Source organism: Thermobia domestica, chromosome 13 (genome assembly GCF_964235325.1).
Source record: "Thermobia domestica chromosome 13, izTheDome1.hap1.1, whole genome shotgun sequence".
In the NCBI taxonomy this organism is placed as follows: domain Eukaryota; kingdom Metazoa; phylum Arthropoda; class Insecta; order Zygentoma; family Lepismatidae; genus Thermobia; species Thermobia domestica.
The window spans coordinates 185,089,241-185,116,234 of record NC_137466.1 but is presented as its reverse complement, the minus strand read 5'-3'; the positions used below and the strand labels follow the sequence as shown (position 1 = coordinate 185,116,234).

The 26,994-nt window shown below is 35.1% G+C and overlaps 1 protein-coding gene across 1 annotated transcript; it reads right to left on the bottom strand.

Moving 5' to 3' along the window:
* Positions 1–24,414: 24,414 nt before the first annotated feature.
* LOC145667897 (uncharacterized) lies at positions 24,415–25,599 on the bottom strand. Its single transcript, XM_081735327.1, has one exon. The coding sequence runs from the start codon at positions 25,597–25,599 to the stop codon at positions 24,415–24,417; it is 1,185 nt and encodes a 394-aa protein (XP_081591453.1).
* Positions 25,600–26,994: the final 1,395 nt, after the last annotated feature.

Here is a 26,994-nt window from a genome sequence, read left to right as displayed (position 1 = left end):
AATCATGTTTTCAGAAGAATGGAAATGCTGAGCATTACTCAAAAGAACGGAAAAGCCATGTATATGAAAGTTGACGATAGGATACAGTCAATACTTCATAATTTGAGAGAACATGTTGACCTGAGAAAATGTCTCAGTCGCTTGAGCTTTGTATGTACATAACCTTGAACAATTTCCTATGGGGGCGCGGTGGCTCAGTGGTAGAGCGTTCACCTCCGGTGCTTGGGGTCCCTGGTTCGATCCCAGCTCGCACCGTGTGGACCTTGTGGTGGACAAACACCGTGCTCGTGGGTTTTCTCGGGGTTCTCCCGTTTCCTCATTTCATAGCGTTGCACCATTTCATCCATTATTTTGCTCATCAGCATCTCCCTTAGTTACGCAGCCCCATTCGAGGTCCCTCGTGACTATATGTTTAGCGTATGTGTTTTCGGTTCGGGAGACCGGGTTCGATTCCAGCCTGGAGCTTAAGTGGTTTGTATCTCATGTTATGCTGAGTTCACGTCTCTATAACTGAGTAGGACGCTAAACTAAAACCAATATCCTCATCATCATCGGAACACATTTGCAAGGTGTTCGAGCTTAAAATAAAAACTAGATTGTGAATCTTCTATTTTTATGTTTTCTTTTCACTTGAAAAATATTTTGAGTCTCTTTAAAAGAAGAAAACACAACAATCATTTGAGGTTTTACATTTAAAGAAAGAAAAAAATGATTAATTAGGCTTATATTATATGGAACTTCTCCACTTTATAGTATAAAAATTTGAGATGGGCCATTTATCTTGATACGCCCATGTAATTTTGAAACTAATTGACAAAAATGGCTGGAATTTTGTAAGATGCAAATAACGACAAGGGAACTCTGTCTAATAAACTCTGCAGTACCAACAAATTAATAGTGTTGCCAACATAATATAAAGTTATATTTTTAACGCCACTATGCCATGTTATTACATATCTCAAATCTAAATATTAAACGAAACCTTACAACACAAATTTGTTATTCAGTGTTGCAAATTAAGGACGCTGCAATATGACAAGCATCTAAACTTTAGAAACCTGATAATAGTATTAATAAAAGCAGAGGCGGATTCAGGACGAATTCAACGGTGAGGAAAGAAGGTAGTGAAAGATTCTGTTTTCTCTCTCACCGACTTTTGCAGCACTGGTGATTGTGAAACTCAGGGAGGTGAATAACCTTTCCCCCCCTGGATCTGTCTATGAATAGAAGTGAGACGGACAGTGAAATGCAAACCCGAAATACCTTAGTGTCGAATACTATGACCATGGCTTATTTCGAATGAATACAAGAAATTAAAAATTAGACTTTTTTCGAAAAATTTCCTACATAAACAGAACGTCTAATCACGTAGGTGATTCTCAAAAGACGTAAACTTCTCGGAGCCGTTACAGCAATTTGATATCTCAAATCGTTCAGGAGATATGAAAAACGTGAATACTGATAGTGATACTCCTAAAAATGACGTATTTGGGGATTGTTCGTAATATATCTTGATTCTCTTTGCTTTTATAACATTACAGAAACAGATTTTGGTACTTGTAATTACAATAAATTCTTGCAATTACATAATTTTAACCAGTGTTGCAAACTTTACCAATGTGTATCACATCTCCAGATCAGTTTGAGATATCAAATTGCTGTAAACTGCATTATGATCTTTACGTCCGTTGAAAACCTTCTATGTTGTTGGATATGATACTCATCCAAGCAGTTATCGAAATAAAATCTTTCTGAAAAAAAAGTCAAATTTTCAATCCCTTACGTGAAGACTAAGGAGCATGGAAGCTTCTCAGTTGCGGCAAGTGACTTGCCAATAATGGCAGAATACCTATGATGACAACTTTGTACCTATTTATTTGAAATAAATCATATCATGATCATAGTATGTAATGTGCTAATGTGCTGTGGATGTGCATGCCCCGTCCAAGTTATTATTTATTACTATTATAGAAGCCTAAAACATTTGGATCTTTGAAGGCCCATGCTGGCCCACCGGAACACCGGGACATGTCCCGGTGCGCCCTCCCAAACATCTCATTATAAATAAAGGTACAACTTTTTTATATATATAGATCTAATAAATTCTTACATTTATTATTGCTAAAGAACTGGTGGTGAATACAGCGCGTTCTTTACATGAGACGCCCTCGCGAACTACATCAAAAATAAACAGTTTTATTTATTCTTCTGTATGGCACAATTTTGTACAATGAATACATACTGTTACTGTTGGTAAAAAACCCATGAAGGTTACAGTGCGCCCTCTATATAAGGCGCCCTTGCGGAACCTCACCAAAGATAAACGGTTTTATTTATTCTTCTGTATGGCATAGTTCTGTACAATGAATGCATACTATTACTGTTGGTAAAGAACCCGTGAAAGGTACAATGCGCCCTTTATGTAAGGCGCCCTTGTGAAACCAAATCAAAGATAAACGGTTTAATTTATTCTGCGGTATGACACAGTTCTATACAATAAATACTTACTGTTACTGTGGGTAAAGAAACCGTGAAGAGTACAGTGCGCCTTTTACGTAAGGCACCCTTGCAAAACAACATCAAAGATAAAAGTTTAATTTATTCTTCTGTATATTGGTGGATCCACGACCACGTGGGGGCAGAGGGGGCGACCGCTCCCCCAAAGGTATTTTACTTCCAGTTTACTTTCGGAAATAAAAATATTGTCTTTTCAATCTGGCCGATCCAATCTGTGTGACAAGCCTAGCAGAGTCTAATCAAAATGTATGGTACTTAATACAGACATATTTGAATTGTGAATACTTCTGTCCCTAGTTCCTTGAGACTGTCACCATAAGCCGCAAACGAGCGAGAATGATTTATTCGTTGAACGAACAGCTGTAGGAAGAAGGAAAGATGGATCACTCTTTGAACTAAAAATGTATATTTTAAAACTATATCCTAGAAAAAAATGATGTGTGATTCAAAACCCGAATCTTCAATTACGTTTACTTTGAATAAAAAGAAATATAGAATATTCAGCGCTCCTTACCGAAAAGCTCTCTGAATCTAAAAGGAGACTTTTCGGTTGGTTGATTGATTGATATGTATTTATGTCGTTTGTCAAAAGCGATGCTTTACAGAACGAGAACTAGAGTTTAAAGTTGGATCTGAACCACTGCAGTGCGTTCTATGTTCACTTACCTTGTATCAAACCACAGAACCTGATGCATCAACTATCAAAGGTATGTCCGCTAGCTACTACATCAACAAAGAACTGTGACTTTTGGGGTTCAACACGGAAACATTCATTGTGACTTTTAATGGCATTTCATCTTTTCTTAGGAAATAATACAAGCTACAAGCTGTTATTGTAATCATATATAAAGAAGTCGTCCTGATCTTCGCACAGGCCAAACCGCTTAAGCAAGAAACTTGAAATTCGGACAGTAGATAAGATTTTCGATCTAAGGTATCACTAAGGAAGGATTTTTGGGAAATTCAAAGAAAGGAAGGGGGAATGGGGTGGGAATTATTTTAATAAGATGATCATCTCTCCGAATCCCTTAAGGTTAGAAAACTGAAATTTTGATTTTGATTTCTCATTTAAAATAATGCGTTTCAACATTTTTTGATACTTCAGTAAAATGGGGTAAAGAGGTGTAAAGAAAAGGGGGCGGGGATTGCAATTATCATAATAAGATATCAATATCTAAGAATCTTTGAAGGTTAGAAACATGGAATTAGATATATGGACTTCTCACTTAAAACAATTCAATATATATTTCAGCGTTTTGTATTATTATTATTATTATTATTATTATTATTATTATTATTATTATTATTATTATTATTATTATTATTATTATAAGATGCCTATATTTCGGGATTCCTTACGGCTAGAGACATGAAAGTTGCTAATTTGATTATTCATTTAAAATAATGAAACATGTATTTGAGCATTTTTTGCCACTTAACGTACAGTAGAAAGGCAAAAAAAAAAGAAAAAAAATAGGTGAGGGTTGACTAAAATGCCTTGCGAGGTGTTTGAATTTCGTGACAGCGTTTTAGCTCGATTCAATTATATGTATATGAAAGACACAGAAGGGAGAACGCAAAATATTGTGCCACAATACACGTAGAAGCATTTTCTACATTGTACAGGGCCGTATTCCGAACAAATAGGGGGTCTGGGAGCGAAATCCCACCTAGGTAAAGGCTACTATAATATAATTTTATTGTTGTTGTAGGCATACATGTTTCTAAATGCTGCTTTTAAGAAATTAATTAATAGAGCCAATTTCCAACACCCTCTTCCTCGTCTGGTCTTTTTTTTTTTTTTTTTTTTTTTTTTACATACTCAATTATACCACTGCAAAAGCAGAGTATTCGGACAAAATACCCTATACGGTGTTTAAAGTCCCCAGTTTGATTCCCGTTGAGGATACATTTCAACGAAAAATGTGGTTCGGATTCCATTACAATCAATAAGTGCACGTCTCCTTTAGCCGTCATGTCACTACCATGGAACGTTAAGCTCAAGCAACAAATCAAAATACCCTATGTATAGAGGTCTACACTTTTGTAATAGTATCTTATATTTGTCTTCTTGCTCTCTCCTGCTTAAGTTAAAAATTCCTGAATGTACCAGAAATTGGATTCCTTACACATTCATCTTTAAATGCATCAATTGAGTATAGTTGGGAGCTTTTCTTGAGAAATGAACTATTCCATGCACACATAACGTCAAGGCTTATCAATGACTCCCCAACTCCTCGTGAATTCTGGGTTCTATACCAATCATAGAAATGTTTTCTTCACCTTTGATACATCAGAAGATTTTGGTACGACTTATGTAGCCGCAATCTTAACGCGCAGTTAAGAAAATGTCAATAATGTTGATAAACTGAAATCATGGTGAAATATTGAGTTTAGCAAAACGAAACGTAACGGAAATCCAACATCTTGCCCTCAGGAAATGTTCTTTCCATAGCGCCATAGATCAAAGATCAGATCAGAGAGACAGTGAAAAAAAAATGTCATGGATAGGGGTCGACGAACGTCAAGGCATTCTATTGGATAATGAAATTGATAGTTATATCAAACTTCATGTTTTCTTGCGATCACTTTAGTGAAACAAAGGGAAGCTATATTTATATACACAGAGGAGATATGGGAGAGGCTCGTGGCAGATAACAGGTGACATATAAATGCAATCGTCAATATAGTACTTTGTGTAAGTACTGTGCAAGACAGTGCATCTGATATATTGTGGTGACTAAGTGTGAAGTGAATTATGATACCGCCACGCCTCCGAAACGGAAGTTCGTATTTAATTTAACTCTAGAGAAAGAATATACTTTCATAAAATAATAATAATAATAATAATAATAATAATAATAATAATAATAATAATAATAATAATAATAATAATAATAATAATAAAATCGGGTCACAAAATATAATCTGAGAATCAGGTTTACGCCCCCCCTCCTCTCCAGCCCCGGATTCATATGTGTCCCATTTTTGCAAATTAAAATTCTGGTCACTTTTAGGCTATCTCATCTTCCAGAAAGCGAACCGCACCTCCAAACGATACCTCTGGATCCGCTAGTGCTTCTGTATGGCACAGTTCTATACAATATACATACTGTTATCGTTGGAAAAGAACCCGTCAAGGCACCCTTGCAAAACAACATCAAAGGTAAACGGTTTTATTTATTTTTCTGTATGGCTTAGTTCTATAAAATGAATACATGCTGTTACTGTGGGTGAAGAACCCGTGAAGGGTGCAGTGCGTCCCGCGCATACAGCACCCTGCGAAACACCACGTTAGAGGGAAGTGGTTTTAATTGTCCTTCTGTATATCAGTTCTATATAGTAAATTCATATAGTCATTGGCGCAAATCCCGAGAGGATGAGGGGGACATGTCCCCAACCTTGGAACTACGGGGGACTGTCCCCTCAATAATTCGATTTGAAATGTGTTTTTGGGGGAGAAATGTGATGATTTGTGTCCGACTGCCACAAAGGAAAGTGAGATGAAATTGATGTCTCTTGGCTTGTTTCATTTTAAAAAAAGAATCGTATTCTTTCATATTTCAAACTGAACTTCGTATCCTGGCGTATTTACGTCACACCAATCTGTATTAATTCAGCTCCCGTTACTTGGACACAAATTGCAATAAGTGTCAGAAAAGGATATGTGCCTCTCCTCATGCTGGAAAATTGTATCAGCTGTAGATAGGGCATAAATCCCGAGGAAATGGGGAGCCTGCCCCCCAATTTCAATACATTAAATTCGTCTTTAATTATTGTTAGTCTATTTATTTAATTCCTGTAACGATTCCTATAATGCTATTGAGATCATCATCATTTTTCTCAAATAATAGTATTCTTGCGTCATACATAATTTATTTTCTTTCTTCATAGTTTTGGGAAAGTCATTATTTAAGTTATTATAAAATAAGTGTCTTAAAATTTAATGCGGTCTAAGTAGAAGCATACCAATTACAAATATGCATGTATTCAGATTTCAGAATAAGTTCATGGCACTGATTTGTAATACTGATATTTACCACTATTTCATCTACATCGCCTGATATATAATATACATGTTCACCTCAGAAAGCAGATTCATCTGAGTCTTATCTGCCCCTTCGCCACCAAAAAAAGCCTTAAATCTGCCCGTCTCCCAATATTGAAGACAACTGTGCTCCCCCAGTTTCTTTGGGAGCCACCCTTGCACCGCCACTGCACTTTATCCGATTGTACACTAATGGAATCTATGACTAACAATAATGGACATTCACTTTTGCCCAATTTCAATCCGACATTTTGTTCTGGAGTATGTCTGTTTTTGCATTTTTCCGAAAATTTTCGGATGGTCATCGCTCCGAGGCATTTCTACACCCAGGTTGGTCTATACTTTTCTTTTTATCTTGGAGACAGAAATTAAATCTTCCAAAAGACACACACATACACACACACACACACACACACACACACACACATATATATATATATATATATATATATATATATATATATATATATATATATATATATAACGTAATCACGTTTGTATGAGCGCCCTCTTGGTAGACTTGTCCACCGCCCTCATTAGTAAGCCAGCACGGGCCTGGATCTTTGTGGATGTTTGTGATACTGTAGCATCCTTAGTTTGTAACAAAATTTCAGCCTTTTTTTATATTATTCTAAAAGTTACAAGAGTGTAAAGATAAATAGTCCACTAAGTGTGTTCGTGTCACGTTATTTTTTTATTTTTACTCTAAGAGTGTCAAACACGAGTATCCTCTAAATAAATCTTATCTACCCCACTCGGGGAGGAAGCTAGAAGATTCAAATGACACCAATGTACAATCACTTACCTCTGTTTCTTTTGTGGCTCCATCTCTGGATCACCCTCGGACTCAATAATCTCTTCCAGTGACTGCTATCTTGATGTTTCCTGTATAACACCAACGTGTCGTGATCTTAAATGGTACCACAAGCCAGTCGTTGAATTTCGATTGTGGATAATACTTCGACAGTAATTGCATTTTGAAGAAACACCATCATTTTCACGAGTGAAATGTTCCCATATATTCGACTTTCCCATTGTAAATACTTCCCGAAAATATCTCTTCTTGCAGTTATCTTATATAGTTCGAAACAAGCTCTGCGTTGGTAACTGATATAATGAACTCAGTTGGGTATTCCTCATAACGAACTAATGCATCTCCCACTAGGACAATAAACATATCAGAAGTGTTGATATCGTAGGACACGTGTCCTTTCTCTAAACAACAATCTTTTATTGTTACCAAAATATTCAGTCACAGCGAATACGAAACCACGTACCGTATCAACAAAGGCGAGTACGAGATAGCTAGCTAAAAGCAGTCTCAAATAGCTATTACGATTAGAACACGCCGCATCAGCGAAATAAGATACTATTCAATTTCAGTCAGGGAGTAAAGCTTATCTGTATGTAATGATGCGTTTCTTTTCTTTTGTTTATAACTTCAATCAAACCAGGCAGGGAAGGAAATGTTGCTCTTTCGCAACTTCAAATTTCTCATCAGTTTCGTTTCGTCCCTTCGTGTTCCATCTCCTTCTGTTTCGATTTTTTTCGTTTTTCGTTTTCCGAAAAATTTTTCGTTTTTAGTTTTCCGAAAAATTTTTCGTTTTTCGTTTCCGAAAAATTTTTCGTTTTTTGTTTTTCGAAAAATTTTTCGTTTTTCGTTTTCCGAAAAATTTTTCGTTTTTCGTTTTTCGAAAAATTTTTCGTTTTTCGTTTTCCGAAAAATTTTTCGTTTTTCGTTTTCCGAAAAATTTTTCGTTTTTCGTTTTTCGAAAAATTTTTCGTTTTTCGTTTTTCGAAAAATTTTTCGTTTTTCGTTTTTCGTTTTCGAAAAATCCATTTTTCGAGAAAGTATTTTTCGAAAAAATGTGGCCATCCCTAGTTTGATGTTACTCTGTCACTATTTGAATGTTGTATTTTCATTCTTACTTGTTTCACGTGTTGCTATCAGTCCTTATATTTATTTTACATACTTCTTAATTTTACTTAGGGAAGAAAAGCATTTTTCCTTTGCTCGGATTCGAACCTCCGATCTTCAGTTTCTTTTTAAAAAATTCTTGGTCACTAGTCTATCTTTCGTGTTTGTAATTAGGGCCCATGTGCTGTTTTATTTACTAAGACTGTGAACAAGTCTGCTGTCCATATACTTATTCCGATTACAAAACTCCCGCTTTTTCTTGATATACAAATGATGTAAATAAATCAACATTTGGAGAGAAGTATTAGGATTATGTAGCTAATATTACATACGAATTTGATTTTTAATTTCTCCTATAATGTTAATGTTCTTATAATTTGTTGCAAAATTCGTATATTAATAATATTTATTTATATTAATAATATTTATTAATATTTAATTTTTTAAATAACATATCAGAAGAGACTCGATATAGTTGAGATTGTTGGATGGCTTACCACAAAAGCGTTGTTACCGAACGAGAATGTCGATTGTTAGGTCAATTTTAAGACTAATATCGGGAATTGAAAAATTTTAAATCTCGTTCTTTTCATTCATGAGCAGATGTCTAAAGAGAACACTTATCTAGCAATTCGATTGGATCTTTAATTTCCTTAAATTTATGTTTTATTCAGAGAGCAATAGAGAAGATGTCCAAGCTTGGTTGGAAAGTTGCAGTGACCTAGAATTTCAAATTTTGAATGACGATGAAATTGTTTCTTTGTTGCAAGAGTGGAATGATGACTAAGAGACTGAAATAAACGCTGAAGATGACAGTGGACCAAGTAACAGACAGGCGTTTATTGCATTAGAAAGATAGAAACTGTGCTACAGAGCTGCGGAAAATAAAAGAGAGTTGTTCAACGTAAGTTCTATTGAAATGAAAGCAAGATTTAGCGACAAAAATACAATCAAATCTGTTCCAAAAAAATCTGATTATTTTCCAGCATACGCAACACAGTATTGCAATTCAGCCAAGTATATTATGAGTGTTTTCTCACTTTCTCATGTTCTATTTTTATATACCTATATAGTGTGAATTAGTACTATATAGTTACTTCTTTAATAAAGTACAATGTATTGTAATAAGTAAAAACCTGTACTATACGCTTTTGTTTGTTAAATAAAATCATGTCTGATTATCCACCAAAATTATTATCAGCACAACCTTTAGTCAGAATTACTGCTGATAAACGACGCTCTAATGCTGCTCTCCGTAAAGTAATAATTGGATATTTAATTTATTTTATAATTATTCAGATAATGTATTATTATCATAATTATTAACCAGAAACGCAATGTACAACTTACAAACCTTTTCATCGAAAATGTATAATCCAACTCTGTACGCTGCCAATTCGTGAAATGGTTATTCCACAACTAGCTAATGGTTATTACCATAGTAAACATTTTGTAACATTGATTGTATCTTTTAATGGATATTGCATTTAAGTCTAATGGATATTCTCTTCAAATAAAGTATTTAATGGTATAGAAACCTTTCTCATTTCTTTTGAAACTCTGCTTCACATTTTAATATTACTTCGAAGCTTTTAGCCAACGCATATATGGGTTTGTTTTAGCTCAATAACCTAAGCGGTTTTTTTTTATCTTAGAAAAGCTGTAAGTTAAGCTTCCTTTTAACTTTTGTTTTTGTACTTATGTTTATTTGTGGTATTATTAAAGGTAATGGTATTGAATCGATATCAATAACGTTCTAAAAACCAAAATAAAGATCTTAATGATAGTTAGTAAAAGCTTTTAGGAAGAACCGCCGATTTCTCTGTAACTTTCTGGGGAGGGGGGCGACATATTCATAAAAAAAATACATATTCATAAACATACAGGGGTCCCACATGAGCTTTGAGGGGCGGCAGGATCGGCGCCCTTGGTGTTAGGCTCCCGTTAGTGGCGCCTACACCGATATTCTTTAAAGTGAATTAACACCACAACATTGTAACAATGACGTAACAATTTAGTAAAATACACTAATATTGTGAGTGACTACTTTGAAGGTTAACTTAGAAAACATTTAAAAGGAGTGAAAATTTTTTATCCATGTTCTTGACTATAGGGATTCTTCTGTCTCATCAAAATACAGATAACCAAGAATGTTACTATGTAATTTTATATCCAGTAATCAAACAATAATAGTCTATAAACATTATAGAAAGTGAAATGCTATTAGATTGGAATTATTATATTATTGAAGAATCTAAATTCAAATGAAATGTACTAAATACATGGAAGTATAAAAGTAATCTCTACATACACTCTTTATATAAATACAATAAAGATGGTATTTAATAAAATAGCATAGATAACTCTATCTTATTAGAATACTTCTTAAACTAGGAAGAATTTGCCTTTTAATTTTTTCAGCACTCGTTTCTGTAACATATTTTGGATTATTTCCAGCACGTACTTTTCATAAGTTATTACCCATAACTGAAACTCAAGATGGCAGTGGGGAAGGGAAGAACGTTTTTGGCAATATGAGAGTACGGATTGGGTGAATTATCTTATCCACATCACAGGGGCGGATCCAGGAAGGACTTCTGGGGGGGCGATGGATTGTATTACTGCTACTTAGAGCTACTTTTAAGACCTCCAAACTCTGGAATGAGTTTTATTTATATATAAAATAAGAAAGTTTCCTCTTCTAGGGGGCGATTGCCCCCTGGATCCACCCTTGCCACATAAAGAGATTTTCCACATGATAAAAACTGTTACAACACAAACAGTGAATTTGGTGAGTGGTTCTTAGTTGTATTTGGAATTCTTCGTGAATAGAATTGTTGAAAGTTCTACAAACTTGAATAATACATACAGTACTGAAAACATCGACCTTATAATTATACATATGTATTTCAGGTTTCAAAACAAGAATATTGCCATTTTTTTTTTTTTTTTTTGATAGACTCGTGTTACAGTTTGAACAAAGTGACGTTCAGGATTTGAAATCGTAAGGTTGCATACAACGCAAACATTACGTCGACAGCGTCACAAACTGTCGTATCTCAGTTTTCTAAACTTTTCAGGAGAGCAATTTTTAGGTTTTCACACAACTTTGAACAGCCATAACTCAAAATCTATTTTACCGAAAGGAGAGAAAATTTACCAAGTTATAACTTAAAGCATACGAAATCAGTGGAGAAAGTTTTATGGAATTTGCCTGTAAAAGCTTGTGGAAAATTTAGCGGGAAAAAGATACGACAGTTTGTGACGATGGTAATCCTCTCTTGTATGAAAGATACGACGCATATTTTTTATACTGAGAACTACATTAATAGATGAACAATCGGAATATATTGCACTTTTATTGAAAAACTTCGTGTTTATTACACAAAATAATTTAACAAATGCTTTCTGAGATTCTTGAGGGTAAAACGAAATTCCTGAGAACACACAAGAAACGCAATATTAAGAGCATACTAACCATAACATAAAATAATGCTATCAAGTTGTCTTTGCCAGAATATAAAATCTTGCAAAGTAATTTGCAAATTGCATGCTTTGATATTGCACTTGAGAAGAATGGCTAATGTGGTAAGTTTCTGTAAAATTGAACATGTTCAGGGTTGCGAATGATTGGAGTTGGGTCCGGACACAATAATAACGAGTCCTCGTAGGCATGGGAGACCCGGGTTCGATTCCCGGCGGAAGCTCATGTGGTTCGGATTCCACGTTAATCTGTAGGTCCACGTCTCATATAGTCTCGCTGCTGAAAGGGACGTTAAAAATCAATCAATCAAAACGAGTCCTCGTACTTCTCTGGAGTGATAATTTTTGACAAGTATGCAAAGTAGGAACTTCTATCTGGTGGATTCAATTTGCATTCTTTTCAGGGAAATAGTTATGTAAGTGTCCTCAAAATGACTTGTCTTAAACTGAATGCAGTTTGGATAGTCTTTGTTCACTTTCACTTCGCGCATTTCCGTCCGATTGATTGGATCTCCATTTTCGTCACGTCTAACTGACAGAATACAAAGACATTGGGACAGAGATCTAATCTCATACATCGCTTCTGTCAATACAATGAACGGTATATGGGTTCTTTTTCCTTGGCAGTTTAACAATCGGTTCAAGTGGCGAGGGTACAAAATTACTGCCACATTGCTTAATAGATGTGCTTATAGCACTGTGGACTGAAAAAAATGAAATGAAATTTTTGAATTTTACGTCCCACGGTTATGCCGGTTAGGCTAAAAGAGACGGTGATAATGAGAGATGTGTGAAATGGTGGAACGAAGAAAGTGGGAGGAAACGGGAGAACCCCGAGAAAACCCACGCACACGGTGTTTGTCCACCACAAAGTTCACTTGGCGGGAGCAGGGTTTGAACTCGAGACCCCTAGCACCAGAGGTGAACGCTCTACCACTGAGCCACCGCGGCCCGCACTGTGGACTGAATCTCCCTCATTTTGTCCATGCCTAGATTCAAAGAATCGGAGAGAAATTTATCTGATGTTCTTACGTGTTTGCACCGCATACCCCATCATAGCAACCAACCTGAACTCCTACTAGGTCCATTCTTTATTTCTCCAACTCATTCATTACGGATTTTAACGCGCCTCCCTATAAAGAATTCTAATATTCCATGTTCCAAATCTCATATCCATTTTCTTTTGTTGATATCGTGTCAAGTTGTCAGTCTTGGTCCGAGGCTTCTGTGATTGTTTCTGAAAAAGTGTCTTTTTTTCTATTACAGGATGAGTTTGTTATTCTCACCCAAACCCCCAAGCTGGAGGGCCACTCCTTGTCTGCCCGTGACTGCTTATTCAGTATCTTCGCAGCTAACCTCTATATCTAAAGGCCTTCTCCTCGATCCGCAACCTGGGGCCGCGATGGCTCAGTGGTAGAGCGTTCACCTCTGGTTCATGGGGTCGCGGGTTCCAACCCTGCTCCCGCCAAGTGAACTTTGTGGTGGACAAATAGCGTGTGCGTGGATTTCCTCGGGATTCTCCCGTTTCCTCCCACTTTCTTCATTCCATCATTTCATTCATTTCATTCATAATCAAAGTCTCCTTTAGCCTAACCGGCATAACCGTGGGACGTAAAACTCAAAAATGTCATGTTATGTCGATCCGCAACCTGAGGAAGCCCCATGCAGTGTAAATATATATGTATACAGCCCCGCATTGATCAAGTATAACATTCTAGCTTATAAGTTTATTTACTTCGGCTGTTTCGAGCTTAAGATATAAGTAAAAATATATTAGGAACAAATGATAAAGAAACTAAGTCTACCTGATGGATAACAATAAGAAATGATATAAAAAGCAATGAGTTTATCAGTACGGGACTGTATTCCTACTTTTGGGCCACTTTGTATATATAAACAAATTGCTTTGAATATAGGCGTATTTGTCCAGTTGCGAAAGATCTGTTGCTCACAAACTGTCGTAACTCAAGATACGACTGTTTGTGAAAATGGTTTATATGCTTCATCTCAAGATACGACACAGTGACGTCATCACCACCGTCAAAACAACGCACATTACAGATGTGTCGCTTCGGGAAATTGTAGAAGTCGGTGTAAGCAACTACATAGTAAAATATCTCAATTTTCGATTTTTTTGAGATACGACACTTTGTGACGCTGTCGACGAGTATTCTTGAAATACCGTAGCCTAAGACTGACTGAAATTATTCCACAGCGTTGTTATTATTTTTAATAGAGAGTAAAATTTAAGCATTATTTACATAATATTTGAGGAGCTGAAAGGAACAGCGATGTAAGTGACACGGTCATACTTTTGAGATATAAACAGTTGTATACTTTGAGACTCCTTCAGAATTATTCAGGAGAATCACGTATTCCGTTTAAACACATACAATTGAATAGCTTGAGTGGTTTGCTATTACATTCTAGAAACAGAATGTGTTTACTTGCGTAGTGTTCAAACATACTGTACATGCAATCTAAATTGTTTTTCATGTCACTTACACCATTGTTCCGCAAACATTTCCGCTCATTGTTGTTCAATGAACACGGAGTATTTACATTTCCATGATCGTTTCTTGAACTTTGATGGTACCCTTACTTTTTTATATAATAGTCTGGATTAAGTAATAATAAATTATCGTTGCGTGTGCAAACTACGTTCGACAAATACCTAATATCAGCCGACATGCCAACGGCTTGTAAGACAATGCTCTACATGGAGAACATGTGTTATTGGCTCATTATGCATCTCACCTTCAGCGTTAGGATCATACTCTGGATCAAGGGCGTTATTTCAGACTTCTTTTGAGGGGGCAAGAGCACCAATGACATGACTTTCACGTTTTGTAATAATATATTAGAAAACAATTGATTAAAGTATATGTATTACTCAAACTCTTGGGGAGGGGGTAATTGCTCTCTCCTAAATGACGCCCCTGCTCTGGATCATTATCAATATCTTCTACGGTCTCGTCTAAAGCTACGACAATTTCCTCCTCTGTTAATATTTGATTTACATCAATCACTACAATACTCAAACTTTCACAACAATCAATGTGAAAATTACACCACTTTTGCTCTGATAGCAAGCACGTTTCCTGTCAATGTTAGTTAATTGAATCCTCTACAGAGAGCAGCAGAATACAGGTATCACTTGCGCCTCTGTTCCTCTCTGAAATTTCTCTCTGACATTATATATATATATATATATTCGAATATCTATCGATCTTTCTATAGATATTCGATTAGTGCGACTGAAATGTCTATCTAGCGCCTGGTGAGAAACTCAGCATAAGAATTGAAATGTTTAAGTTTTCCTCCCACTATTACCACTATTATGCCGGTTAGGCTAAATGCAGAACCCTGAGAAAACCCAAGCACACGGTGTTTGTTTACCACAAATCTCACTTGGCGTGAGCTCGGATCGAACCAAAGACCACGTGGATCAGACGTGAACTCTCCACCACTTAGCCACCGTTTCGCAACTCAACAAAATAACACAGGAATGGACTAAGGTCACAAACTCTGTACACATTCACTAAACAGGCTGGTGTACCCAAAGATTCAGTAGGCAGTCAGTAGGCAGTCATATGAAACAGCACCATACAAACGATACAATTACGATTGATTTATTTTACCAAATTGAAATGGAACATTAGGCATCAAAAATGCATTTAGACCGGGAAGGCGAATGAACACACTATTTGAAGTTGATTCTTGTTGTTCTTGCTGGTATGGTGGGACTGGTCCACCGCATCCTTAGGGTCGGTCAAATTATGAAAGCAAATCGTTACAGTGCTGTAGTCCACAAGCATATATGAATGGTCAACAGACATGGCATTCAAATGTCTTAATTTCATGCATTTGCCCTGACACCTTGTTCACAATCTGGGCACCTTGCCCTGATGCCCTTGTCAGTAACCATAATCTCTCCTTGCATCTCGACCACTTCTTGGGAGGAAATACCATTCCTGATGATCGCACGTTCCAAATTGAGTTTGATTACTTTTACGCTTCTCAATCTCCAGACCTTTTACATCACAGAATTCAATCGTTGATTTGGCGATGCCAAAAGTATATGTTTCTAGATGGTGACTAATTATACTAATTAGGTATCATAGTTGTCACTCTTTTGGACTTTTGAAGTAACGGAGTCGAGGTGCACATTTTATTTACAGCAACTTTAAATCAACCATCATATACTAAAGACGTAAGCAATTTTATAATATGATACAATAAATCTACTTGAACAGAAGTTTTTGGCGCATAAAATGAAAACGATTCATACATTATATTAAGATGTCACTTCAATACTGTTGACGAGATGAGATATGACGATACGAGACAAGACGCGTCTAGTAAATTTTATTCAAGTCTCATCTTGTGTCTATTCTCGAAGAACTTCTTCTCATGAAAATGTTCCCGGTTTGTAAATTTATGTTCAATATTTAAGCCTTGATTTTTCTTGATTTCATTTACAAATTTTCAGAATCCTTCCTCATCACAAGTCCTTCACAAAGAACATGACACATCAAGATCTAAGTCATATTTATTATTGGAGTATATTGTGTAATATCTTGCGTACCTTTAAATATTGATAGCTGATGAATGTTGTCTCCTTGTGTTCGTATAATCCCTTTATCAATTTCTAGTTGTTGTATTAAGAATGATGTTACATTCAAATTGTTTGAGATCTAAGACATGGCTGAAGTAGTGTAATTCATGGAACTTGTAAAATTTCTCGTGTAGTCTCAAATTTAGAAAGGTGCTTCTAGTCTCGACTCTCGTCTTATTTTCGAGATGAGAGGACAAGTTTCTCGTCTCGTAGGATATACTGCTTTTCAAGTTTTTTAAAAATGTGCTCACTTCTTTTGCAGAAATATTCTACAATTTGTGACTATTTTCGTAAGTGAAATAGACATGGAAATTGGTGATATTCATGTACTTGTATTAGTTAGTGAAAGAAGAAATAAAAAAGCACACCGAAATAAGCTTTGTTTAGCCCTCATGGTATAAGTTAACGAAAGATAATGATTTCTCTTATGATTTTTTTAAGCTTAAAAAAGAACGAACATAGACAATTGGTTAACGTAGGCACTACACAATCGGAAAATCTCGTATTTAAATTCAAACGCCAGGTACCTTGAAAAGTTCCTGTCTCACTAAAGTAATGTTGTTATGGTATCTTTAAAACATAGACCATAACCGACTTCATTCCAAATGCCTTCTTTCTTTGTTATTGTTAAGGTTTCACTGTAAAATGATTTTCGCAACCTGCAATCGCAACCTGCTAGTGAATGAATACATACCAGTTTCATTTTAAGATATTGTTCTCAAAAACGTTATGAAAATTGTAATACAAATACGGATGGCACTCAGAGCTCTCCCTCATAGCTAAACGGTGAGCGTACGTGCCTTAGGCGTAGGAGACCCGGTTTCTATTCCCAACAGGAGCTCATATAGTTGGGATCTCACCTTAAGCTATAGCTTCACGTCTCATATAGCATCACTGCTGAAAGGGGCGATAAACTCAAGAGCAAATCAAACCAAATGAAGGGGACTGGAAAAACTTAAGATTCCGGGATCCCTTCGTGCCCAGAATCGTTTCTTTTTAACTTTTCTTTTAAAGGTGGAACGTTTCTTTTCAATTTTTTGCTCTGTAAATAGTAGCGAATATTATTGCTGTTATCACTAGTGAATATCTACTTTTTTTTTAATATATGAATGTACTCGAGCTGGTTAAATTGTATTACTAATAGAGTCTAGTCCAGCATAAGCAAAATATTTTATTGTCACTATCCAGAATGCCAAGTATTTGCGTAATGGAAAATTTTCCATAAAGAACTGCAAATATTTTCCAGATTAACCATCGTTTTCTAGCGAGGTTTCCCGAAATGTAAACACTAAAAAAATAGTTTGAGCAGTGATAGGAAGGCAAGGTGAGTTTTGAAGGCAAGCTTTAAAAAAAATCCTAATTTACCAATATCACTTTTCCGGATCTTCGAAACCTATCCTTCCAAAAATGATCAAGTGATTTTGTTTTACATATAACCATTCGTATCCAGAGCTTAATGCCGGTTTACAGGAGATGCCCATCATTTTCTAACTATTAATCGTAGAGGATTCCACATTAGGTTGGAACGAATGAAATTCCTGAAGGAAACTTACCTCAACACATCACAACATAGAGATACGATAATATTTGGATCATTATCAATGTTCAACAGGGGTTCTCAAAACCACAGAATACATTGTTTCTTTTAGGATGGCATATAGTATTAGTGATTCATTATTAGTGATTTAACCATCCCTATTTATACAATCACTGAAGATTGTTACAGTGTTTTACTCCATGAAGTGCATCACAAACATTTCTGCAAACATCCGCAATGATGAACAGACTTGTCGCGCGAAGAACCGTGCATGAATTGCAGTATGAAACACATCGTCACCCACCGTATTAATCAAATATCTCTTTCACTGACTACCACTTCTTGCAACATTTCTATACATTATTTTGAGGGAAGACCTTCCTTGATGATCGGGAGGTCTTCTGAGGATTTCTACTCATTGCATTCTTCATAATTGTTTCGCCTCAGAAGTCAATCATTGCCTGACAGGTGGCAAAGTTATGTGTTTGCAGAGTGCGACTATTTTGAATATTCAGGATTTCGTCTCTTTTCTTTTTAGCCAATGGAAATGACGTCCCTAGGGTTGATATTTCAGTCACACCAAGCTGCTAGGTACGTAGGCTATGTATTGGATAAGAAACTAGAGAATATAATCAGTAGAGCAACCCAAAAGCATGAAAAGCATAAAAGGCATAATAGCAATTTAGACATATGGCTGCTACCTTGAACATGGTTGTGGTTATTTAAGGGTCCAGAAGAAATATAATAAAGCATAATTTTAGAAAATAAAGCATAAAGCATAATTTAAAATATATAGCACAATTTTTTGAAAATTCTATTTAGCTGCAAGTTTAACATACATACTATATTACTATTTTTAAAACCAATATTTACAAAGCAAAATCATTGAGAACATAACAATGCAACAATGAAAAGCTAATTTTTATTTCTGTAAACTTTTCGGTGTAATCCTTTGATGTGGAGAAAAAAAAGGAAATGAAGAAAACTTTCTGCCGACAATGAATAGTACACAAGAACTCCACTATATTGTTATGTGTACCTCTTGAACTTGAGCACTTTCTGTATTTTTTGGTGATATCTTTTATTTTCTCTAAGGCGCACACAAGTGAAACAAAAACTGACTCGAGTAAAGTATATCTCTTTACAATGAATTAAGTAGAAATTTCATTATATATGAAAGAAACTGGTTGCATAAATATTAATAAATAGATCAAGATATTTAGAATATTTAATGTATAGTAAATATTTTACATTATACACGATTAATATAAAATAACAACTGAAATTAACAATAAAGCATAATAAAGCATAATTTGGAAAAAATAAAGCATAATTGCACAAAAAATAAAGCATAACGTGGGTTGCTCTAATAATCAGGTAATTACCACCACATATACACATATGTGTAGACTTTTCGGTAAATATATGCTCGATCGTTTTAAAAAATATAGAGTATATCCACTCCAGTATGAGTTCGTTCTTTAGTAAATTTAAGGTGAGAATACACTGGACTATGAAAATATTAGGAATGTATACCCGAATACTCGCATGTATGTCCCATTATATCCCTGCATATATAAGTAATACTCGGAACGTTTCTAGTACGACGCCAATCAGGATGGGTCCAAGTAAGCATATGTGTTCACTGTCTACCGCCAAGAGTAACTTCTTTCGTTATTCCATTACTATTAGACTAATAGTGCGTAAAAAACTGTGAAATGAAATTAAATCTTCAAGATTTATGTTCCGGGATTATGGCGGCTAGTAAAGGAGACGGTGATAATGAGAAATGAATGAAAATGTTGGAATGAAGAAAGTGGGGGGAAATGGTAGAACCTCGAGAAAACTCTCACACACGGTTAAAAAATATATGATAGAAAATGAAAACAATAGATGCTGTCTGCTAGTTAATACTGTATTATGCTTCATACATAGTGGGGATGGTGAAAACATTTTTTAAAGTAATAAAAATAGTAACCGGTTTCTAGAAAGAGCCAAAATTGAAATACTGACAATTCGGTTTCTCACCGAAACCGGTTTCACCTTTTTTAAAAAGCTTAGCAGTTTTCCTTCGAAAAACATGTTAGGAAACTGAACCAGTGTTGATAGGAAACTAAACAGGTTTTAAAACCAAAACGGTTGTTGATATACTTGACCTTTAAAAAAACTGAAACAACATTTAGGTTGAAAACACAATCAGTTTTAAAATGTGGCTTTTAAAAGTTTTAAAGAATATTTTTGCTAGGACGCAGAAAACCGGTTTCTGTCCCTACCTGTAGTTCATAATACATACATAATTTTTCAAGCGAAATGAAAACTGCAAATCATTATTTGGCAATGAACGGTATGTTGAAAGGCCATTGAAGTTCGTTCTTTTCATTTTGTGGAAGACTGTGCATTGAAATTTGTTCTCAATCGTGTTAAATTGTTCCTCTAAATACGATCCATATGAGCTCATATTTGTCTTGTACACTAAAGTTGCACTGAATAAGAGTTATCTGATAAGTGATATGTTGCTATTTCTTCGGCCTTAATAGTTGCTACCATACAAAAAGGTACCGGTTAATAAGTCGACGGAAGTAGTACGGATTGGCTGCCAAACTTCTTCCAGGACTTTCCATAAATCTAATTCAGTTTAACGTCCCACTATTATGTAAGTTTAGGCTAAAGGAGACGGATAATTAAAGTAAGTACATGATGATAAAATAATCGGTGGAATGAAAATTGGAGAGGAAACAGAAGTAACCCGAGAAAACACATAAATAAGATGTTGTCCACAACAAATTCTATAAATCATGTAACGATGTCGGTAGCAGATGAGGTCCTTCTCACCTTTCACTAGACTATCCCAGAGATGTGGAATAAGATTGAAAAATAGGCATCTCGATGATCATTTTAGCAGGAAGAAGAGAAATTCTTCCCCTAGCAGATGGTAGCCGACCGTGATCTGTTAGAAGTGCGGTTGCCTTGTTGATACACTCCATTTACATCCGTATGGCAGAAAGGAATAAATATAGCGTTGACTCTGCTGGCGGAAATTGTAATTGTTGGTTTAAATTGATAATATCAGTCTATCATTTCTCTGTCGATATCAGACTTGTCAAGGACACAACTGACATCACTAACTATTTGAAAATCAGATTCAGTGATTTTTTTTGTGATCCCGTAAACTTAGATCGTGTTATGACGGAAATATATGATCCAAGTCGTTAAGCTGAGATTCCGAAGTTTTAATACATTTCTGTAGTAAATTCAGATTTTAAATAGTCAATCATATTCATACCCATATTAATGCCTTAATTTTGTTTCTCCAAAGTTTTGAACTGTCGTTTACCTTCTCATAGGTTAGATCAAAAGATTTGCACTATTCATCTTCAGCTTACTTCATTTGGTTTATTTTGTTTTTAATAGTTGACAATAGGAGATAAACTTGGAGTAACGACGAACAGTCATTGGTTACAATCGGTAGAAAATTAGATAAACAATTTAATCCTCTTACCTTTAAACATTGCTCAGAGCGCCATTGTTGATCGAAAGAACGCAAAACTATTGCTTCTTCATCTTTTAAATTAATACATGGGTCAAGATAAATGCCTTTGTAGATAGTTCACGGAGCTTTTAAGTTTTATTGCGACGACTAAACAGATTTCGAACACTTTTTACAAACGCTCATAGTATTTCACTAGGTGATAGTTCAAGAAAAATAATAATCAAAAGTACAATTTACGAATACTAAGTGGCAAGGTATTTGACGAAATTTATAAGTATAACTTGTAAAACTTCAAATCAGTCGTGCCCAAAGACCTAGTGCCTAGCAACACTGATCGATATTTAACAGACTATTTGTGTACATACCGTTCAACACAAAAGCAGTCAATCTATCATCAAATCATATTGAAGAAGGTTCATAAACTAATAAGCACGTGAGAAAATATACATTAAAGAAAAATTCATTTACTATACTTACACTAAATTATAAACTCTGATCAGACAGTAGATTTGTATTATGTGAATCTTTTATTGTTATTTAGTTGCCAAGAATTTTTCAAATGCATATCTTAAAGGAATTCAAATTTAATAGTTCAAGATCAAATTGGGTTCAAGAACAACACAAACGGCAGTTCTATGTTCGCGGTTGTATACCTTTTAGTCAGCGCGAGGAAAGGAATCGTTTTTAGGTTACTATGTGAAATGAATGGTAATGAAACATTTTCGTGTCTACGTATTGTCTTCACTAGTACATAAATATGACATTGTTCCACTGATTTTAATCGGTGTGAGAAAAACCTTTTTAACTAGTGGTATCAATATCCTTGAATAGAAAAATCACAATAAAGAATTTGTGATTTGCACACTAGTTTTTCCTTATCGTTAATAGGTTTAAATTCTAAAAAAGAAATCTTGAAAACCATATTGACTAAGTAGTTCGTGAACATTTTGCTGTTGTGCTGAAGAACTAGAAGTGAAGGAAAGAAAAGATCACTCGACTTTCAAATTTATTGATTTACTGAAAATATTATGTTGTGGAAACAAGTGCTCAATAATGCATCTTCAGTTCTGTTGAATGTTCATACATAATTCCATATAAATAATATGCATAATGTGAAACCAGTCCATTGCGGATTTTTGACAAGTTATTGGGACAATTCATAGAATTAATCTTAATTTATACTAACACATTTCAAATGTCTCAAATGAGCCGGTGTTCCTTAAATAGTTGTGATACCAGTGTCTTTTAATGTCATTGGTTCTGTCTGGTTACAGCATACTTTGAAAATACTATATACTCTTTTATATTCTTACATTTTATTTATTTTTCCCATGACCTAATTCTATTATAAAAATGAATTGTGAGCGGCTTCTGCAGACTTAAGCAAATATGCGCGCTCCATTACTTACTATTGTAGCTTTGCTGTGGGCTTTGATCAGACTTGCTACCAGCATACATGTTCTCAGACTTCAGGCTCACACGTGACTCTCAATTACAGAAGAATTTGTGTGGTTGTCCGCATGTTTATAATACGTTTGTACTCTTTCTCCAAGGCCTAACTTTCAGATGCCGACACAGACTAGAAGGCACACAAATACCCAAAAACAAGAGCAATGATTTAAAGCGTTAGTGAAACAGTGTTTTACACGGACAGTTTCAGAGTGGGATTTCTGTTGCTTGTGTCTTAATCACGGACGAGGATAATTCAGGATTAGTCTGCATCTCCTGTGTTCAATGTTCACTGTTGAATTAACACCAGTGAACCATGAGCTGTTTACGTGCTTATCTGCAATGCATTATCATAAACATACAAGAGGTCTTTAGTAAACATGCGCTCATAAAATAGTCTAGAAGATCAGAGCTGTGCCGACTACTGGTTTGTAGCAAAAAAATTATCCACTGACAATTTTTGCAGTAGAACACTCTTCCACGTTCTCGTGCTCTCAGTGATAAAACAGTAGATTGAAATCAGGTTTATGATAATTAGCAAGACCCGCTAAAAGATATTTTGAGTTATTGGTGGATATCTTCGCATACTAATATACGAGATGAAGTGATGCTGGGCGCTATCGTATAGGACACTTTCATCTCACACATTCATATATAGCACGTGATGGTAAGTGTACAGTTTCTGAAAATTGAATATCTCACAGAGAATTCGGTACATTTTAAAATAATATCCAGAAAACACAAGCACCTGACAACGTTTGGGATTTTCTAATAATATTAGTTAAATTTCATCGAATAACGTGATATTCTGTGACCATATGCTCGAATTTATTTGCAGCATTGAAATAATTAATGTTCAATGATGATTTTCTTTATATTTCAGGTCTTGTGGGCTTTATTATTTCTATGTTAGTAACTTTTAAAGTTCTATTTTTGTGTTTATTTGTATTTCAAAGTTTCTGTTACTAATTTGAGTTTGTTACTCACTTAGTTGTATTTTTTGTTTTAACTCATCAAGTAATTAATCTCTTATGATACAAAGTTTTTAAAACCTTAGTGAAGACCACATTTGAATAAACTGCTTATCACTGTTACAACTAATTACAGCTGACACATCCTAGCAACTCATTTTTCATTCACTAGACAGTGTATACGTCTTCATGTATTTCTAGTAATGAAATTGTAGTTCCTGAATGTTCTTTTATGAGTAATTAGATTTTTTGCCAGTGGTGAAGAGTGAAATACTTCTAGGCTTTATCAAAGTTGATGATGTTTATTATTCACTTAACACTATTCAAAGTGACGAGCACTTTCAGTTTGAAGGTAATTAACAAAATTCACTTTGTCTTTCTTTTTATGTAGATTTTGGTTTGAACTTATTCGTCAAAAGTTCAGTTAAAAAGGCTGTAAAAGTAATGAACAGGCCAAAGATAAGTAAGCAAAACGCACCAAGTAAATCAGAAATGCCAAACACACGAAATTCAGAGTTCTTCTTTGCTGCATTTGCCGCAATCGAACGTATAACATCCTGGTGCCATTTTTCAATAAGACCAGCAGAATCACAAGCTTCAATAATCTCTTCAAACACATCTACAAATGGAGAACCTCTTCGCATTGTATAAACACCTGGATAATAAGCAAATGGTTCTGGAACTATATGCATCAAGGATTTTCCGGTAGAGTCAGTAAATGCTTCCATTTGCATCATGTATTCTGAGATAGCTTTACCCCAGAAGAAACCATAGTTCTTCGTCTCAACTACTTTCTCATAACCTTCCATCATAGAATCAACTGCTACATAATTATCATATATTGCTTTGATAACTGGGTTTGAAGAATGTTGAAGCATCTGACGGTGTTGGTGAATTCCATCAACCATCATTCCAGAATTCACCATTTCTTGCAAAGTGTCAACAGGAGGATATTTCTTAGGATGTGTCAAAAATCCAAACAAAGCAGCTTGATAACAATTGAAGAGAACAAAAGCTGGGAAAATCCAAACTAAAAATACTGCTCTTATTATTGGAATGTTTTCAGGATCTTTAATTGAGATTCCCAATAAAACAGAGAGATTTCGTAGGAAGCTCAGCAGTAGAGACTGTTTCCTATTCAAAGCAATTCTCCTGGTAATGTGTATGGTAATAGAACACATTACATAAACAACCACAATCACTACCCATGAGCCTGGTTGAAATGGGAAATAAATATTCAACCAACGAGGGTATAAGTCAGATACAGGAACAACAAAAGATCCATAATTGGATCTCCTGGCATATATTGGTTCAGATATTTTCATCCAAGTTTTATGTGCAGATATAAAAGATATATCTCCCTCATACAATCCAATTAAAACACCAAAAAGTGTCCCACATAAAGTACCATTAGGAAACTTTTGAATATATTCCTTCATGTTATTAGCGCATTTCAGTTGTAAGGAGAAATTTAATTTAGCAGACAATGTTTCCATAAGTTTCCCACACATGCCATTGAGTTTAAACGCTTTGTTGGGATTTTCTTCCAGAAACATGTAAGGTGGCATATTCAAGCTGGTAAGTGATAAGGGACATCCGTATAGGTTTTTAACCTTTTCTGGGAAAAAGTTGGTACTGATTTTATATTCACGAAACTTTGACACCTGTATGAGAATACTTTTCACATTCGTACCACAACTATTAATAAACGGAAAGTAAGTGTACGTGTAAAGAATGTGATAATTTAAGGAACGGGCAAAGACAATGAGAATAATATTTAATATGTCTTTCTGAAAAGATATTTTGAATGTTTCACTTATAAGTTCTTCACTATAGTAATGAGTTGTTAGAACAACAATGAATTGCGATCGTGGATTCCAGAATGATATAACCTGTTTTGTATACTCAATCAATTGTGGAAATGACAAAATATCCCTCAGTAGAATAAGATACTTTGTTGAATGTCTTTCACATTCTAAATGATCGATTAGATTTGTTTCAGATCTTTGAGCGACGTTCATTTTAATATTTATTAGAGGTTTTCCATATTTGCTTAAGAAGGAGTCAATAATTTTCAAGTTGTCATCTGCTGACACCACCAATGTTCTGGTATTATGAAAATAGTTTTGTAAAATAGTTACCACATTTTCACTGGCAATGTTTACAATCTCAGCGTGGTTATCTACTTTTACCTTGTTCATTAATGCTTCAGGAGAGATCACGATGACAAGCAGGACGTAAAGAGAAAGTGCACTGTTCATGGTCAAGAAGAAAAACATCCTGCAAAAATACAAAAAGTTGGAAAACCTATTAGCAAGAAATTTTGTACATTCTCCCTATATAAACAAATAAAATTACTGTTGTTAACGGTAATGAGTTAGGTGAATATGACTGATACTGTTGTCTGGGTGTCTTTTGTAGAGCGAAAGTTCTATTCTATTTAATTATGATAATCGGTAGAAAAAAGGCTTCAAACTTCGGTTATTCACTGTAACTTAATGAGAATTTATTCGTAGAATTATAACCTATCTGTATTGGTGCAGGTTTGAAGACTTCGGATTCTGACCATGTATACACGACAAGGTGACACAAAAAATTATGACTATTGTCAAGTGCCCTCTATCCTCAGGTGTGTTGATCTGCCAGTTGCGTCTTACACATAAGCCATAATAGGCTTTTAACGTTTTTGTTTTCGATCATCCCTCGAATTGATCTATTAGGGCTAGTGATGCAGTAAATAATATGGTTTTAATTGATTGATCATGATACGTAACAGAAGAATATAGTAGTTATGTACTTGATACACATATACTTTAGTGCGAAAAGTCATGGAGTTAGCGGTACGGAACTAGCTTATGACGCGAGAACATCGCAGGAAAGAAGTCAAATCACGTGAAATAATCTCAGTGCTGCCAGCTGGACATTTGCAAGTGCAGCAAAACATTTGTACAGTTGTGATAACA